Below are 16,911 nucleotides of genomic sequence, written 5' to 3'. Positions count from 1 at the left end.
GCGGAGGCTCCGCTCAGCCTGCGGGCGGTGAGCGCGGAGAGGGGTGGCTTCCGGGAGGCTCGGGATGTTGGCCCGGAGTGAAGGGCCGAAAGCGCTTCTCTGTGCTCGCGCCGGCTGTGGTCCGCTCCCTTTTATTAAAGGCATTTTGTGTGGCTCTGCCACGGCGTCTGAGTCACTTCTCAGCAAAGGGAGTTCGCCAGCTCTGGGTGAAGGAAGGGCGGCTGGGTTTAGACGTGGTAGGAGATAAGTGGCCGAGGACTGCAGAATATTGCTGGGTTTTGCTGTAGCCACAGTATGCTAGGTTTTCAACATCTAAGACTTCTTACTCAGTAGCGCACGCCTATAATCTCAGCACTCCGGAGGCTGAGGCAGGAGGAGTTTTGTGAATTCGAGACCAGCCCTGGGCTACAAAGTGAGCTCAGGGCCAGCCTGAACTGTATAGTGAGACCCTGTCTCAAAAAGACACACACACACACACACACACACACACACACAAAGCAAGTGAGAGCAGGGTGAACCGCACAATACAAAAATGTGAAGTGCTTCAATCCTAAAAATGTAGTAGCTTTCTCCCATGCTGGGGAGTTCGGCACAATAGTCATACATTCTCAGGGCTTGTTCCCTTTGCATTCTTCAAAGCAGAACTTTAATCAAGGTTTGAGTAATTGCAGCAGTGTTGCCATTACGTAGGTAGGAGATTTATATTTTCACTGTATGAAATGAGTTTTTCCCTAAAATCACGTGAAAATATGGAAGGTAACTCTGGATGCAGACATTTTATACACCACAAGACTGGGCCTTCAGTGTGTGTTCAGAGTAAAGTAGCGTTGTAACTTCACAATCCCTACGCTGGTTTCTAATTGCTATTGATTGTGGACAGTATTTCTTCTCAAGCTTTCAAAAATGACATACAGTGTTGTATTAAACACCACACATGACTGTTTAGAAAGTGGCTGGCTTTATGAGTGAACTCTTGGAACGACTGCAGAATTCAGTTTAAATTTTCAAATATTGGAAGGCACTGTAACATTTTGTTTGCCATTTATTACAGAGCTTGATCTTAACAGGGTCTAAGTTGTTCCAAGTAATAATAGTGAAAATGTAAACTGAGATTATAAATGTATTACCGGTTTGAACAACTTAGATACAAGTTGTTAGGGATGAAAAATAAAGGAAAAAGTTAAACTTGAGAATTGCTAGAATCCCAATACATGACCTCTAGAAAACAGCATCTGACTGCAGATGATCTGAGAAGATTCCCTAGATTTGCTTTGGGTCGTAGTCTGGCAGCGTTTTAGAGCTTCTTTGGAAAAGATGTAGAAGTCGGCTGTATCTCGTGTAGAACAGATTAACAGGATCAGTCCGGTTACCGTGAGCGAGGAAGTGCTGTTGCGGTTGACTTGCCAGGGGGAGACCCGGCTGCGTGGAGGCAGCTCTGGAGTCAGAGGGACATGCAGAGGGAGAGCGGCTAGGAGCAGAGAAGCATGTGCTGCCGGTGAGATCTTTGTTCTCCCCAGAGAACAGAGCGAGAGACGACACAGTCCAAGGAACTGCAGAAATAATCAGTTTTGAAGATTCTTTTACTACTAATTCAGAAGGTCTAGAAGATGTGGTTTCTTTGAGAATTTGTAAATACTTTGTACAAAAGGAAAGTAAGTGGAAGAAACCCATTGACTCAGTTTGTGATTAGTTTCTTTGTGTGGCCGGAGGCCCTGTGGCCACCAACGGCACTGGCGGCCAGAGATGTGTGGAGGCAGACAGGTGGTAGGGGCTGAGCTTACCTGTAAGGGGCGCAGCAGTCCGGGCAAGTCGTTTTTTGATGTTTAGTCTCCTGAAGTGTAAAACGTCAATGACGGCATCAATCCTGCAGGCTTGATAGAGGAACTTGAAGTAGTAAACATGAAACGCATATGTTTATTGCATTATCAGTGGTAATATTGCAGAATAACAATTTTAATTCGGTTGCTCTCAAGCTGATTCAGTAGGAGGCAGGTAGCAGGGAGTGCAGCTGGATGTGCTGATTTCTTTGGTCATCTGTGTGCTGAGGTCAGATTGCACACGACCCTCTCATTAGCACACTTACTTACCTGAGATAAAAAACTGAAAGGACGTTATGGATATTGCAAAGAATGACTCTTGTTTATGTAACTGTAAATCTTAGTTTTAATGACGTTATATTTGGGATCAGGGACTCATTTTGGGGGGTAAAGTAGTGGAGTATTTTTTTCCTCTTGTTTTCCCTTCTTTGGCTGAAAACCAGAAAGCATTGGTGAGAGTAAAATCCCTTTGCCCAGAAATTGCACAGAACTAAATTTAGCCCAAAATATTGATTAATGTATTAAATTGATTAATATAACTTTAAGCAAATTTGTATAATTTTCCTGACAGGAAATTTGAATTACTTGGGAAATAGTTTGCTGAATAGGCAGTGAATATAAAAAAGTCAAAAATTATAAGCTATCTTTGTTGTAACTAATTTGATGGCTTCCAAAATGGAGTGAGTCTTTCTTGTTATGGATCCTTGAGTCTGTCAGTTTACCAGTGACCGATTCACTTTGATTTACCCGCCAAGTCAGTTTTACGCAACTAATGGTAATCTACTTTTCAGTTTTTCTTGAGAGTTGGCTAAAAAATGTATTTAGAAAAATGTGCCATGTTTTCTTGTATAAATCATTTGGCTCCTTAATCAGATTATTGGGTATAGAAACTGCTTAAAGCCACGTATTTTAATTTATCCATGTTCTCTGAAGGACCTCTTAAAGAACTTTACCTATAGATGTCTTTAAGGAATATTTGTGCCTTTTCTTTAGTAAGTCAGTGAGAAATCTTTTCCTTCTGGATCATAAATTTGTGGATGGAGGCTGAGATAATCTTTCGTGATTAGAAAGCCTGTTGGGTAATAGTAGAAAATTGCTTTTAGATACAGAATAAAGCTGTAGTGCATACTTTTTGACCCTGGGAATTGATAGTGCTAGGTGCTTTGTAAAGTGGGCAGCTTAGTGATGTCTGTTGTCAGCGCTGTACTTTGGAAATGCTGCGTTGTAACGGTGAAAGGCCCAGAATCACTGTCTCAGATTTGGTGAAGGTACTTACCTGAGTGTAGAGTGTGGTTCTGGTTAACACACCTCAATTTCAGCAGATAATAATTTATTGAGTGTGTGATAGGGTTAAGCATAGGGAACAAGTTTTCCTTCACTTTCATATATATATATATATATATATATATATATATGTATATAGTGCGTTCCTGAGAATAAGTGTGACAGGTGGATGTATAGGTCTTTAAGGAATAGTCCACTCATACGAGATAGAAACTGTTCCAAGTCTCTTTACCCTAGGCGTGCGGGTGAACTTGCCAGGGAGTACCCTGTTGCTCTCGGCCTGTTCTGACTGTTCTGAGCCTGGCCCGTGGTCACTACTGTTTGCTCATCACCTGGACCGTGGGAAAGGGAAATAGAGTGAATTTTGGAATTTGATGCTAGACTGGGAGGAGCAGACAGTGAGCCATTCCCGCTTGCTGGGTAATTCCAGGCTGCTGGCTTAGCTGGGGGCAGATGCTGGAGAGGTACGGTATCTACCGCTTCCTCAGCACCCTGGGGATACCGCACGGCATCCAGTCCCACTCTGCAGCCACCTTAAGTGTGAAAGATGCACATAGGTTTGGAGAGTCCTGCAGTGCCGGAGGGTGCGCAGTGCCGCCTCACGTGAGGTGCCCTCGTGGCTTAGGGTGCCACCTTCGGGGGAGGTGCCCGGACAAGGCCTGCACGGAACGAGCCTGCACAGTGTCCTTTCTTGGTCTTGTGTGTTTACAGTCGGTTTTATTGTCCCCATCTGTTACACTACACGTTGGTAGAGATCCTCTTAGAACCTGTGCTGATAAGCAGACCTGATCAAAGGAGAGTTAATCTGGGAACATTGCTGTCTCTGCTGAGTGACTTTTGAGTGAGTGGATGAAGCAGCTGCAGGAGCCCAGGATTTATATAAACATAGAGATAGAGTTATAATGTATGGTGCTGTGGGATAGCACATTTGGAAAAGCTGTTACGGAGGAGGAACCTGAGTGATAATAAGAAAGACACCTAGGACTTGGCTTACCGCACACGATGAGGGTGATCCCGCTGGGATAAAGATACCACAACGATAGTGAATGTGAATCATTTGGGGAAAGTAGGGGCCACCATTCTACAAGAGGGGGAGAATGGCATTTCGAGAGGTGAAATGGGAACCGAAGGTAATTTTGTGTAGCTACCCTGAGTTGAAATTTGGCAGGAGGGGCCGGTGGTTGATTTTTCAGCAGATTGGTGTGCTGGGAAGCTGTGTTTTAGGAAGCATTTTATAGTAGAGAATTGTTTGATTTTGCTGAGAGCTCTTGAATAATCTTACCTCTGAATTGAAAGTAGTAATATTTAAATATAATAAATATAATTGAGACAGTGTAATTATGCAACAGCTTGCAAATCATTAGGCAGCACATTAAAGAAAGTTAATACTGAAATTTAAAACCATATTCTCATTAAAACATCAGATAATTCTCAATTGCAGATTTAGTACCTCAAGACAAACTCTTATGTGGATTCCAGATTCTTTTTTTTCCAGGTAATTGTTTATTATATTATGTTACTCTATCTTTAATTATTTGTCAAAATAATAATTTTTCTTGTCAGTTAAGATTTTTATTTTTTGGATAAAAAATGTTAATTCTTAAAAATTTTGTGTAGTAAATAGAAGGTTCACTTGTATGGCCTTTGACATTTGGTAAAGAAGTAAGTCACTTATTCATGTTCATAGTTTAAAAACTAACTCCAGCTTGTTCATAATTGCATCTAGTTTGCTGAGTGGCAGAATCTCAACACTTCGGGACGAAACTGGTGCTGTAAGTAAAAAGTCATGTTGGCGTGCCTTTCCGAATCAGAGCACGCAGGGTTTCACGAAGCGCAGTCTTCAGGGCCTAGATACCCTTAAGAAGGTGATACGCTAACATTTTATAGCCACTGAGTGAGAGTGGGGTAGTTTTCATTTCTTTCCATGTACGAAGTACAGTATTTCTAAACAGAGAACCCTGAATAGGAAGTAATACGTACAGCACCTTACATTTTCATTACTAGAGGTTGTAGGATATGGGCTTACTTTGGTATTACAGGATAGCTCTTTAGTCAAGCATTGAAATTTTAACAGTAAGTGGATACATGCGAACAAACAATAAATAGATTCATGTAAATATTAAAATATTTTGATATTAGAATAAGGTTACAGATTGGTAGAATCCTATTGTTTTTTGGTTTTTCTCCGGTACCAGGAACCGAACTCATGACCTTGCGCTTGCCAGGCAGGAGCTTTGCCGCTGAGCTAAATCCCCAGCCCCGAATCCTATATTTTTAAAATTCTTTTTTTATAAGAATAACCTTACGAACTTGTACTGCAGTAGTACAATGAGGAAAAGTAAAGACTTCTAAAGTTTCAATAGAAAATAGTTTATGGGTTTTTAAACAGTTATAATGTGCACACCAGTACATCAATGACTACTGTTAATTAGAGCAGCAGCTCAAAAGGAAGCCTTATTTGAAGGTAAAAGATTGATAAATGTTATTTGTTACGTTGAGATCTACAGATGAAATAGAGTAGCAAAGTAGACTGGTCCATATACGATTATTTCAGAAATCATCAATAATTTCTTCACAGATCTGAGTCTTTAATTTCTGATTGGCCCTTTTTAGAAGAACCAAGAATTTCATTGACTGTATATATACATATGCTTAGCTGACCATAGTCTAAAGAGTTTCTTGGGCCAGGATGTGGGTCAGTGTTAGAGGGCCTGCCTGGTGTTCGTGGGGGCTGGGCTTTGGTTTCTAGTACTGGGCGGGGGCGGGGTGGGTGTTGCTAACCATTCTCCTGTATTTACGCCTTAAAAGGTGTTATATTTCCCATTTCAAAGGTGTTGCATTTTATGAGTAGGCCTTTTTAATTGATTGGGTATAGCAGTTAGCACACATTCGTATGCAGTATTACCAGTTTTGTATTTCACATTTCAGAGCGTCTTATTTTCTCCATATGTATTGTGTGATGCTGAATTTATTATTTTTTGAAAATTTTTGAAAATTTTTATCATCACCCTGTCCTGGATTTTGAGGAAATTGAGATAATAAGATTGTACGTGTAAAAATATTATGAGAACAGTCTTCTTGTCCAGTGTTGATAGTCACATGCAGTATTCCATGAGTGTGTTATAAAAGTACATTGTTGTGCGAAGAGTGGGGCCCATTGCTTTCATTCTGGTACTCTGGGAGGCTGAGACAGGGGGTTCGCAAGTTCAAGCCCAGCCTGGGCAACTTAGTGACTTAGCAAGACTGTTTCAAAATAAAAAACAGCTAGGGATGTAGCTCAACGTGAAAGCCCATGTTCAGTCTCTCATCCTGTCAAAAAATAAGTAAATAAAAAATAAATAAATAAAATACTTTGCTGTTTTAATGACTTCCAAATTATGTAAGTGACAAGGTCAGCAGTAATAATGATTTGCCAGTATAAGTATTATTTATTCATAATGTTTTCAAAGTATTGAATTCTAGAATATTTCAGATAAAAATGTTCAAGTATCACTTTTCCCAAATATATCAATAGAAATGAGAGAGCTGACTTATTAGATAAGCTTCCCTGCTCACTAAAATATCAAATCAATACTACTTTCCGGGGGAGAAGAGGTGCTGGCACGTAAATGCACAGTTATAACTGTACTCCAGCTCTAGAAACATTAAAATTAAGAATGGAATAAAGGAAATACTCTAGTTTCTGTTCCTTGTTAGTGTTACGGATATTAAAGGAAGAACTTCAGTTTGAAAATAATACAGTTTTTTATTTACAGATATTTATTGACAGAGATCCAGCAGCATTTGCACCCATTTTAAATTTTCTTCGGACAAAAGAACTAGATTTAAGGTAAGAAGTGTGCCCTCTTTAGTGCAAATTCTTGCTCATAGCTGTGTGTTCAGGGTGTATTTTATGAAGAAAAGTTTTTTCCCTCAGACTGTTTCTTTAAAATTCAGTAGGAGTGTCTGTACTTACGTGTGGGGTGCAGTGTTGTAGTTCGCTACACGCATGTGACGCGCAGTGCTTAATTTAGGGTGATGAGCGTGTCCCGTGTCCTCAGATGCTGTCCTGTGTGTACACCGGGGACCTGCAAACCCTTCCGCGCCCGTGATTTTGCAGCGCGTGGACATCAGTTGCGGGCCAGAGCGTCTTACTGTGCCAGACATACTGCGGCTGTTGTCGCTGCTGCTTTAGTACCTGTTGGCCCGGCTGCCTTCTCCCTCTGCCTCTCCCGACTTGCCTGTTCACCTCTCCTCACCTCTGTTCTGTTCCCTTTCTGTGGGATCAGCTTTGTTAGTAGCCAGAAATGAGTGAGAACATGCAGTATTTGCTATTTTTTGATTAAATTTCCTCAGACTTAAAGTCTCATGATACAGCCCACCACTGTGTCGTCCTTCGCAGCATTCCAGCAGCTTTCTGGCAGATTCCCTCCTTCCTTCCCACCGTTTTCTCATTGCAACCAACTTATCTTCTGAAACTGTACACCTCACCCGGTTGCTTCTCTGTGTAACACCCTGCTTTCATGCGCTGTTGGACTAACGGCTTAGGACGCGGAGTGCGATCCTCTTTGTCCATAACCTCGCCAGCGAGCTTCTCCCACAGCGCCTGCAGCCCTTCAGGTTCCGGCTCATCTGACTGCTCTGCTGCGCTCTGCTGTTGCCGGGTGCCGCTGTCACAGCGCCCCGCCGTGTCCACCCGCGTCACTTACCGGAGTTGCTCCTTTTCTAATGTTCTAGCTTCCAGGAGACTTTCAAATCGCGAGAGGGCACGCTCTGTTCCCGCCGTCCCGCCCTGTGCTCGGTGCGTGCCAAGAGCTCGCTGCCTTGTGAAGGGTGCATTTGTGTGTGTGGTGTGTGTGTGTAAGTGGATGACTTTAAACGATTTCTTTCACTTTGCCATCTTCACTTACAGTTTCTGTTCCTATGAAGGAGCTATAATTTGTATTTTTTTATTTCATATATTCCTGATAACCTTTCATTAAAGATCTTTCATTATGTTTTTAGTTTCAACTTTTAGAAATTTACTTATTTTATCTGCTTCTCTATAATTTTTTGTTTTTGGCTTATATTCAGTAGAGGGAGCCTCTTGAGGACAGAGATTCAGATGTCTCGTGCGTTCCCTGTGGTATTTTCATGGTTAAAACAGCATGTGTAATATATACAAAAGAGATACTTGAAGAATAAGAGAGTTTGTTGGGGCTTCTGGGATTGGTTGGAGGTGGGAAGTAGATTGTTAATTACTTCTTGAGAAAGATTATTTTTACCCATACCTTTTGACAAAGAAGTCCACGTTTATGTCTGGTTAGTGTCCTTGTGACTAATCCACAGTTACATTAACCGGAAAGCAGAATTAATTTAAATATGTGCAGTTACTGACTGCTTTTCTAACAAATGACTCCCTGTTTTCAGTTAAGGAAGCCTAGCAAGTTTAAATTTTGTGGTACTTTATATAAGAAGATGGGAAGGGATCTGAGAAGAAAAGCCCATATACCTGTGTTCTGTTAATTGCGTATCATATCACACTGTGTCATAATAACCGCGTTTGTTAGCCTGTCCTCCCCAGGAGACCGCAGCTCCTCGGGAACTGTGACTTTGCGTCCAGGAGCCCCTTGAAATTAGCCAGCACTGCTGTGCAGGCCCTTGTGGAGTCAGAAAGTCTTAAAAACAGTATAAAACAATTTAATATCACAGTTGCCTATGTTTATGAAAGCCGAGGAACGTTTGTTAATTAAGAGCAAATGATAACTGAAATTCAGAATGAATCATTACTGTTATAATGTAGCCTCGCTAAAGCAACTCTTTTTACCTATTTTTAAATTTTCTTTGATTCATTCAAAAAACAATTTGTTACGTGACTGTCTTATAAGCATTGTGCTAGGCACAGTACAAGATATGTAAAATTAGATAACAAATAGATTTATAGGGAGCTTATAGAATGATGGGGGAGTTTAAACATGTATCTAAGTAATTACGGTAAAAAGCTGACCGTAGCTCCTAGGAGAATGGTGTCTGTCCTGTTGTCTGTCCTATACTTCTGCACAGGGCACTTGTACTCGCCCTTTGCCTTAATCTTTCATTCACTCGCTCAGTTCATCTATTTAGCAATGGTTCTTAGGTAGGCATTAACGTATTATTGTTCACATTCAGTTTTTATTTAAACTTTTAAAATGATTAAGAATATAAGAAATATTGGAGAAAAGTCTTTGAAGCCTTCTGACAGTTCACATAAGAACCGAGTCCTTTCCTGTTGGCTTCAAATGGCGACCCGTTCCCAGTGTCAGAAGGTTTACCCCGCTCCTTTGTTCCCTTGCAGGGGCGTCAGCATTAATGTCCTCAGGCACGAGGCGGAGTTCTACGGAATCACGCCGTTGGGTATGTGTGTGTTCTTCTCTCCCTGTTCTGTGTTGTGATTGGGCCCTTTGGGTGCTGAACTTGCCCAGATGAAGCGTGTATTATATCAGGCCCAAAGTACTCATGGAGTGGTGCGTTGCTTAGTTTTTGTGGATTTTTGTAGCAGAACGATGTCAAGTCTTATTTGACTTAAACATCGTCTTTCCGTATCCTCTTAAACCTGAGAAAGTAAAAATGGAGCACTGTTTTTCTGTCCGTGCTGACAAGTTTGCTTTGAAATGTTCTCAGTGAGGAGGCTTCTGCTATGCGAGGAACTGGAGCGTTCGTCCTGTGGCAGTGTGCTTTTCCACGGCTATTTGCCCCCGCCAGGTACTCGGACTTGCATTTTACTTAGTCTTTGTACAAATTATTTTGTATCATTAGCAAGAATAAATAGGAAAAACTCTTCCTTGATTCTAGCATTTCCTGTCTGTAAATCTGGAGACAATAAGATCTTCATTTTTATAAAAACATTACATCATACCACGTGTTAGAGAGCAGGGGGCTGACAAACTGTGTCGAGGGCCAGAGAGGCCTGGAGAGCCAAGGGAGCGTGTGCAGCTTCTGGCCTTGCCACACCAGCTGTGTAGAGCAGGGCTGCCCCTGGCCCTGCGGCTTTGCGGAGAGTGTCTGGTTCCGTGGCCTCTAACTTGCTACCCCGATAACACTGCTGTCAGGGTTCTTCCTCTGTCACCCACGGCCTGCGCACACATACGTAGTGTCACCTTATCCTGCGTGAGCGAGAGCAGTTCTACCCGAGTGGGCAGCTGAGCAAGATTTCAGCTTTGAAAAGGGCCCCTGTGCTGCGTGCGGGTGCGTGAGAGGACGAGGAAACCGGTTCTAAAGCAGTTAGGGCAGTACTCGTGCTGGACACGTGCTAACTGCACCGCAGGAAGAACAGATGCAGCTCGTAATCTTTGATTCAGTAACCTGGGGCTAGGTAAGTTGCAGCATTATGTGATAAATTCGTTTATTATAAATAATATGGCCAATACCAGAAGTGTCTTTTTATTTTTTATTTCGATTTCGTAGTTTTTTATCGTAATTCACTATTTGCAGTAAATTGCTGTATACAAAGATCTACTTGAGATTTCATGCAGTTTGCTTTCTTTTGTTTCTTAGTTAAAATGTGATCTTTCTCATTTTCGGAAGGTTAACTTGGAAGTGAACTTGCTGCGTTTTCCCCTTTGTAGGTATCCCTAGTCGTAAAATTAACAACGCGACTAGACCTTCCGCTGACCCCCGGAATGGAGTAAACTCCGTAGAAGGTGAAGCCCGGGGAAATGGTGCACAGCCTGTTCTTTCCACCGCTGGAGAAGAGCCCGTCAGGCTGGGTAAGCAAAGAGGACACAAGTAGAAAAAGAAAACCGCAGAGGATTGTACTGCTTGGTGGTATTGAGTAATTATTTTTAAATATGTGATTTGTGCCTAGTCTTTTTTTAATCGAAATTTAACATTTATATCTTGAAAAGTCTCATTTAACGTATTTTTTATGTAAAATACCATGTGACCTTCTGTTTGCTCTGAATTGTTCGGACAAGGGTTGACTGATTTAAATTGTATGCATCGTGGGTAATACAGTCAGTGGGAGAACTTCGGGGACAGTATGTCCACCAATGAGTGTTTTCCTGTTTGAGCCAAACTTACGGATCGACGCAGGCCACAGGCGATTGGCTCATGGGCTGTAGTTTGCCAACCATTCTAGAGTGGAAAATATTTCTTTTTCTGAAATCAACAGGATTTCCTGTGGATCCACGAAAGGTGCTGATAGTAGCTGGCCATCACAACTGGATTGTGGCTGCGTATGCTCACTTTGCTGTGTGCTACAGGTACTGTGTAGTAATAACAGTAGTTTTTTTTTTTTTTTAATTTTAGAGGATATTCATTAATTGTGATTTTGTATTTTTTGTGAAGAGCCCCATCTTTCAGTCATTCAATTTTTCTCCTGCACATTTCACCCACGTCTGTGTCATGTGGATAAGACTTAGTTTGCTTGTACTTTGTTACCTAATTTGGTAAATTTTGTCAACAGTCTTAACGTAGTTGAAATGTTTTCCAAACAGCATGGACTGTAACATAGCGGACACTTGTTGTAGATGGCGGGGACTGAACCCAGGGCCTTGCTGATGCTGGCCAAGTGCTCTGCCACTGAGCTACGTCTTCAGCCCTTTTTAAGAATTTTATTTTGAGACAAGGTCTCCATGAGTTGGTCAGGCTGGCTTCGAAACTACAGTCTTCCTCCCTTTGCCCCTGAGCAGCTGGGCTTACACCAGCATGCCCAGTGCAGACGTCTTAATGTAATTTCTCCTTCCTCTTCTCGAATCTCTGAGTCATTTAACTATTAGGCTAAATGCTGTTAGACAGGACTATTTATGTAAGCACCGTTTTATCGTGAGTGACCGTTTGTCCTGTGAAGCATGGAAGAAGAAGACTGTGTTGGTCGTTACTACCACACTGTTGGGAGTGAAATTGCAAAGCAGGACAGTTGTGGGTGGAAGTGGTGTGGTAAAGCGTCTCTAGCATGTGAGACTTGCACATTTGGTTTTACTAATTGTATTCTTAAAGACTAAAAGAAAATGAGGACATTGTAGATCAGTGAGTATTTTTTAAAGTGGGGAAAGGGAAGGATCCTTCGTTCAAATCCCTGTACGGTGAGAAATGCAGACCGTAGAGAATGGTGCAGAAGCACAAAAAGCGGCTGCAGTGTACTAGCTTGAAATGTGATCCAATTTTATTTAAATTGCTGAAAAATTAAAGAATATATAAACTTGATCACTACTGATGGTAAAAAAGCTACAGTCGGTAAGATAACTACAAATGTGTTTTACAGTTACAGATACATTTTAAAGAATTAGTAGTGTTTAAAAAGTTCTGCTTTATGAAAGGCTGTCACTGGTGAGGCCGTTTTCTGCCAGTTATCTCAGGCTCACATTCACGGTAGCAACAGACTTCACTTTGAGAGTGCTTTGTCAGTGTTTTAGAGTTTTGAATAGTGTAGAAATGATTTTTTGGTTGATTGCTACTTGCCAGAGACATGAAGCGTTGCACGTAAGTGTCGAGTGACGATTGTAAGGAGAATGATTTGCATTTTCTGTTCTCTGTGCCGTGGAGCGCCGTGATCTCTAGGTTTTCCTGGCTGTCGGTGATGGCAGCGTAGGCGCTAGAGCCCAGAGGTGGGGGGCAGGACTGCAGGTGCAGGCGAGGAGAGCCCAGGTGCCAGTGCCCGGTAACGGGAGTGGGGTCGGGGCGAGATTACAGGTGCAGGTGCCGGGTTTCCTCACATGGGGCTAACTCATCCAGTACGATGGCAGTAAAACGATTTTAAAGAAATGGTACCGTGGAAGTATTTTCAGAGAGTAATCTTAAAATTGTTTTTCCTGAAATTTTTATATTGGGAAGTAAAAAACTTTAAAACAAGAGTAGTACAGCAGATACCTGCTTGAATCCGCTTCATACAGATTCACTGGTTGTCTGCATCAGTAGGCCCGGTGTTCATATCGCCTGTGCTCGCTGAGTTTGTGATGGTGTTACCTGTGTCAGCAGAGCAGTTCTGCAAGACTCTCTTGCAGCTGATACTTTACGTGGATCGTTGATCTGTGAGGAATTCTTTCGTTTGTGTATGGTGTGGGGCTTAAGAATTTATTTTCTCCAAAGTGGGTAACCAACTATGTTCTGATCATTTTGTAACATAAATCATCCTTTCACTGTATTTGAAAGCATCAATTAGACCATTAAAAACCCGTCTGCAGAGAAAGGTTTTTTCAGAGCTGTTTTTCTTCGTGTAATTGTTGGGAGGTATTGGAATGCGTGTGGTACTTTCTTAGTTTGCCTGAATAAGCTGTCATTAAAGTACAAAAATCAGTGCATTTGTATGTGTGTCATTTTATTTAGCAGTAATAACCAAAAATACTGGTTACAAATTGGAAAAAATAATTCTCATGTCCTGATTTTTGTCGACTACCCATGATGTCAGTGATTTGTAAAGAAACATAAAAGATATAATCATCTTTTTTAATTTTTAAAGTGATGTGGAGGACTTTCTTAAATTATGCTTTGGAGAAATACAGAACTCTTGTTTCTTTCTAAGGGATTGTGTGTCCTGAGTTTGTAAATATATTTGTGATAATGCTCTGGTTTTGATAATATATCAAGAAAATTTTACATTTGGTGAACATGAAGGGCTGGCTGTTGCAGTTAGGTTTCTTTGGTGCACTGATTTGTATTGTGTTTGCTCAAGTGCAGCCGAGTTGCTGAGTCTACTTCATGTCCCTTTCTTAACAGAATCAAAGAATCTTCAGGATGGCAACAAGTGTTTACAAGCCCGTACCTGGACTGGACTATCGAGCGCGTGGCTTTGAATGCCAAAGTGGTTGGGGGTCCTCACGGAGACAAAGACAAGATGGTGGCCGTCGCGTCGGAGAGCAGCATCATCCTGTGGAGTGTTCAGGACGGGGGCAGCGGAAGTGAGATCGGTAGGAGGACTTGTTTGTGCTGCGTTTCTCCAGTGTGTGTAGTGTTCTATACATTGTTCATTGGTTCACATAGGTTCATATGCAAACTAACCTGGACTAAGAGTTAGCTTGAACTGCCGCTCTTCCCTTCCGGGGTCAGTAATAAAAAGAACAGTCAGTGCGAGGGGAGTGATCTGGAAAGGGGACGCTGGTGGCTGAGAGGAGCATCTGAACCCCAGCTTCGCCCCAGCTGAGGCCTGGCTGCAGAGTGAGCGCGGTGCTTCCTGGCCTCCCGCGTGGCTGCGGCCGTGCCCGCCCACCCTCCTCATCCCAGCGGGGCTGAAGGGGAGCTTCCCGCGCTGACCTAGGCTGTCTTCTCAGTTGCTTCTCCGCATTTCCCCCGTTTTCTTCTTCAGTGTAGACAGGTTTTATCCATGTGCCTTTAATACTTTTCATCCTTTTTCTGCTGCAGTCTACTGTTAATCCCATTTAGTAAAGTTTTATTTTTAGCTATAAAACTACCTTTTGGTTCCACCTTAATAGTTACATTTTTCTGGTGAGATTTGTCTCATCATCACCATTTTTTATTCAGTCATAGTGGGTATGTGATTGAAATTTTTGTTTGCTAATTCCAGTATCAGAGTCATGTCATATTTTTAGTTGGGATCACATTTTCTTCACATTTTTAGGAAGTTCTCATTACTTGTTGGATATGCCTGTAGGTAGGTCAGAATGCCATAGTCCTTGTTCCTTTACCAGTGGGAGTTTTCTTCTGACAGTCGGTTACACTGTGGGAGGGTCCTCTTGATCTTCCTGAGCTTGTTCTGTGTTTTGTTAGGGAGCACGTCAGCCTCACCTTTCATTTTGAGGCATATCTGCTTCCCAGGAGTCAGAACGGAATGCCTGAGGTGCTCAGCAGGGGCTCACCCCTTGCAGTGAGTTGGAATTACCTCCTCTGCCTACCTGGGGCCTCTGGAGTCAACAGCTCTCAGCCCTGTAACAGCCTCTTCTTTTTTCTTAATTCTCGGGGGGTTCCCACCCTGACCAGGTACGGCTTTGCCTCCTCCAGGGCCTTAGAAAACCCCTGTGCGACTTTCGTCCCATCCGCATTCTAGCGCAGTTCTTTCTGTGTGGCACCTGACCCCCACATCCCGGCCTCAGGTTCTCTGCTTCCTCAGTGCAAGCACCCATTACTGTTGACTGGGCTCTCACCTCTGCCCGGATGAACGTGCCCTTGCTGGGAGCCGGGCACGGTGGCGCTTCTCCAGGGTTTCCCGCCCCTTGAGTGCCCGCTGCCTGTTGCCCAGTGCCTGCGGTAGTGGCCCCGGGGGTGCTGTCTGGTTTTCTGTGTTGTTTTCAAGTATGATGAAAAGAGTGCTGTTTACTCAGTCACAGCTGGCAGCAGATTGCTTCCTGACAACTTTAGAAAACAAAGTTTAGTATTACAACTTTTGAAATAAAATACATGGGTAATTATGCAGAAAAGAAACCAGTTGAGGTTATTTTTTCCCTTTTTAGGTTGGTTTTTGTAATAACTGAAGGAAATTCTATTTCTGCTTCATTTTCAAAGGCTGATGTGGTGGTAGTTGTGTTCCGAGACTGTGCAGTAGAAATTTGTTCATGTCCTCCAAAGGACACGTTTGTTGTTACAGATGTTCTTGGGAAATTGACAACACCGTCCAAAGGAAATGGTTAGTGCTGGTGGATCCATGATGGAGCGGTCCCAGAGGCGGTGGAAAGCGCTGCTGGAGGGCTGCTGTGCGCAGTATTTAGCAGGAAGGCCCCTGAGCCAGGAGCTTGCCGTGATTCATCCACTGCTGTCTCCCCTCTGCGGTGGGCAGGAGTGTTGAGCCTTGAGCCAGAGTGACATTTTAAATTGCGTGAGAGCTCTCTGAACGTCCTCCTTGATTTCCCAGAAGCTCATCCTTCTCTAGAGTAATCACTGTTCGTTGGATTTCTTCTGTTTATTTCTGATTTTCACATGGGCCGTGCGACTGAACGTAGTTGGCTTCATGGGTCCTGAAAAATTGTTTGACCTGAAATTTAAAGTGCTGTATGTGACAGTCCCTAAAATTGTGTACAGTGTGAGATGCTCATTTCCTGTTTCCAAGTGGGAGATTTATTTCGTAACCAGTTCTGGTTAAAGGGCTTAGCTGCTTCTGTGTGTGTTGTGGTTTACATTGTTTTTTTTTAGTTTTTAGTTGCCAGGTAGGGCTGAGGTGGTCCATTCGTGTGTATGTTTATGTAAACCTGATTTATACATACAGTTAAATTGTACCTATCAAAGATATTGCTAGCAGTACTTACCTGGCCTTTCTTTCTCTTTTTCTTTCTTTTTTCTTTCTTTCTGTGCAGTATGTTCTTTTCTTCCTGCTACATGCCTGTTTTTTTTCCAAGATTATCAGTCAAAAAAGTATTAAGATGTTGTGTACTGTCAGGAGATACAGCATAGACCTGAACAGAAGAGAATACTTAGCACTGATGTAAAATTCAAAAGAAATCAGAAACTTTTCTAGCTTGTGCTTTTAAGGTACACTGCAGTTGCATGTAATTATTGCCCCCCTCGTCCCCCACCATGAGTTCTTAAGACCATATGTATCCTTTTTTTCTTCAGCTAAATGCTGAGAAATTGTTCATACTGACACACTGGCACTTTTTTGAAATAAATAAGTGATACTTAACCCAAAGATCTGTATAAAACAGAGTTTTATAGGTGAGACTTACTTTCCAGCATTATGAGATAAAGACACACTTTCTATAAAGTGTTTTTCAAGTAATACAGTATTCTATGTAAGTACTGGAATTTGATTATAGTATCTTTAATATGAAAACAATTCTCGAGATGTTTAGCTCGGACCTTGTTTTGTAGGTGAGATGAATAAGAACCGGAGCAGTGGTGTCGGGGTTCCCGGAGACTCTGCTGGCTCCTAGTGCAGAGGAAGAGTACTGACCCCTGCCAGGGCACAGTCGCTGTCCCAGGCTGAGCCGGG

General features: G+C 42.4%; 1 protein-coding gene across 1 annotated transcript in view; it reads left to right on the top strand.

The window, feature by feature from the left end:
* Positions 1-4,542: 4,542 nt before the first annotated feature.
* Kctd3 (potassium channel tetramerization domain containing 3) overlaps positions 4,543-16,911 on the top strand; it is a gene marked incomplete at its 5' end in the record, with an annotated part of 38,505 nt that continues 26,136 nt past the window's right edge. The window contains 8 exon segments of the mRNA XM_005375446.2: positions 4,543-4,596; positions 4,828-4,873; positions 6,857-6,930; positions 9,394-9,452; positions 9,720-9,800; positions 10,664-10,804; positions 11,209-11,299; positions 13,752-13,942. Coding sequence (XP_005375503.2) covers positions 4,543-4,596; positions 4,828-4,873; positions 6,857-6,930; positions 9,394-9,452; positions 9,720-9,800; positions 10,664-10,804; positions 11,209-11,299; positions 13,752-13,942 — 737 coding nt within the window.

The sequence above is a fragment of the Chinchilla lanigera genome, unplaced genomic scaffold (genome assembly GCF_000276665.1).
Source record: "Chinchilla lanigera isolate Chin_1 unplaced genomic scaffold, ChiLan1.0 scaffold00005, whole genome shotgun sequence".
Taxonomy (NCBI): Eukaryota; Metazoa; Chordata; class Mammalia; order Rodentia; family Chinchillidae; genus Chinchilla; species Chinchilla lanigera.
The sequence above is the reverse complement of the archived record's forward strand: the minus strand, read 5'-3'. Positions and strand labels throughout refer to the sequence as shown.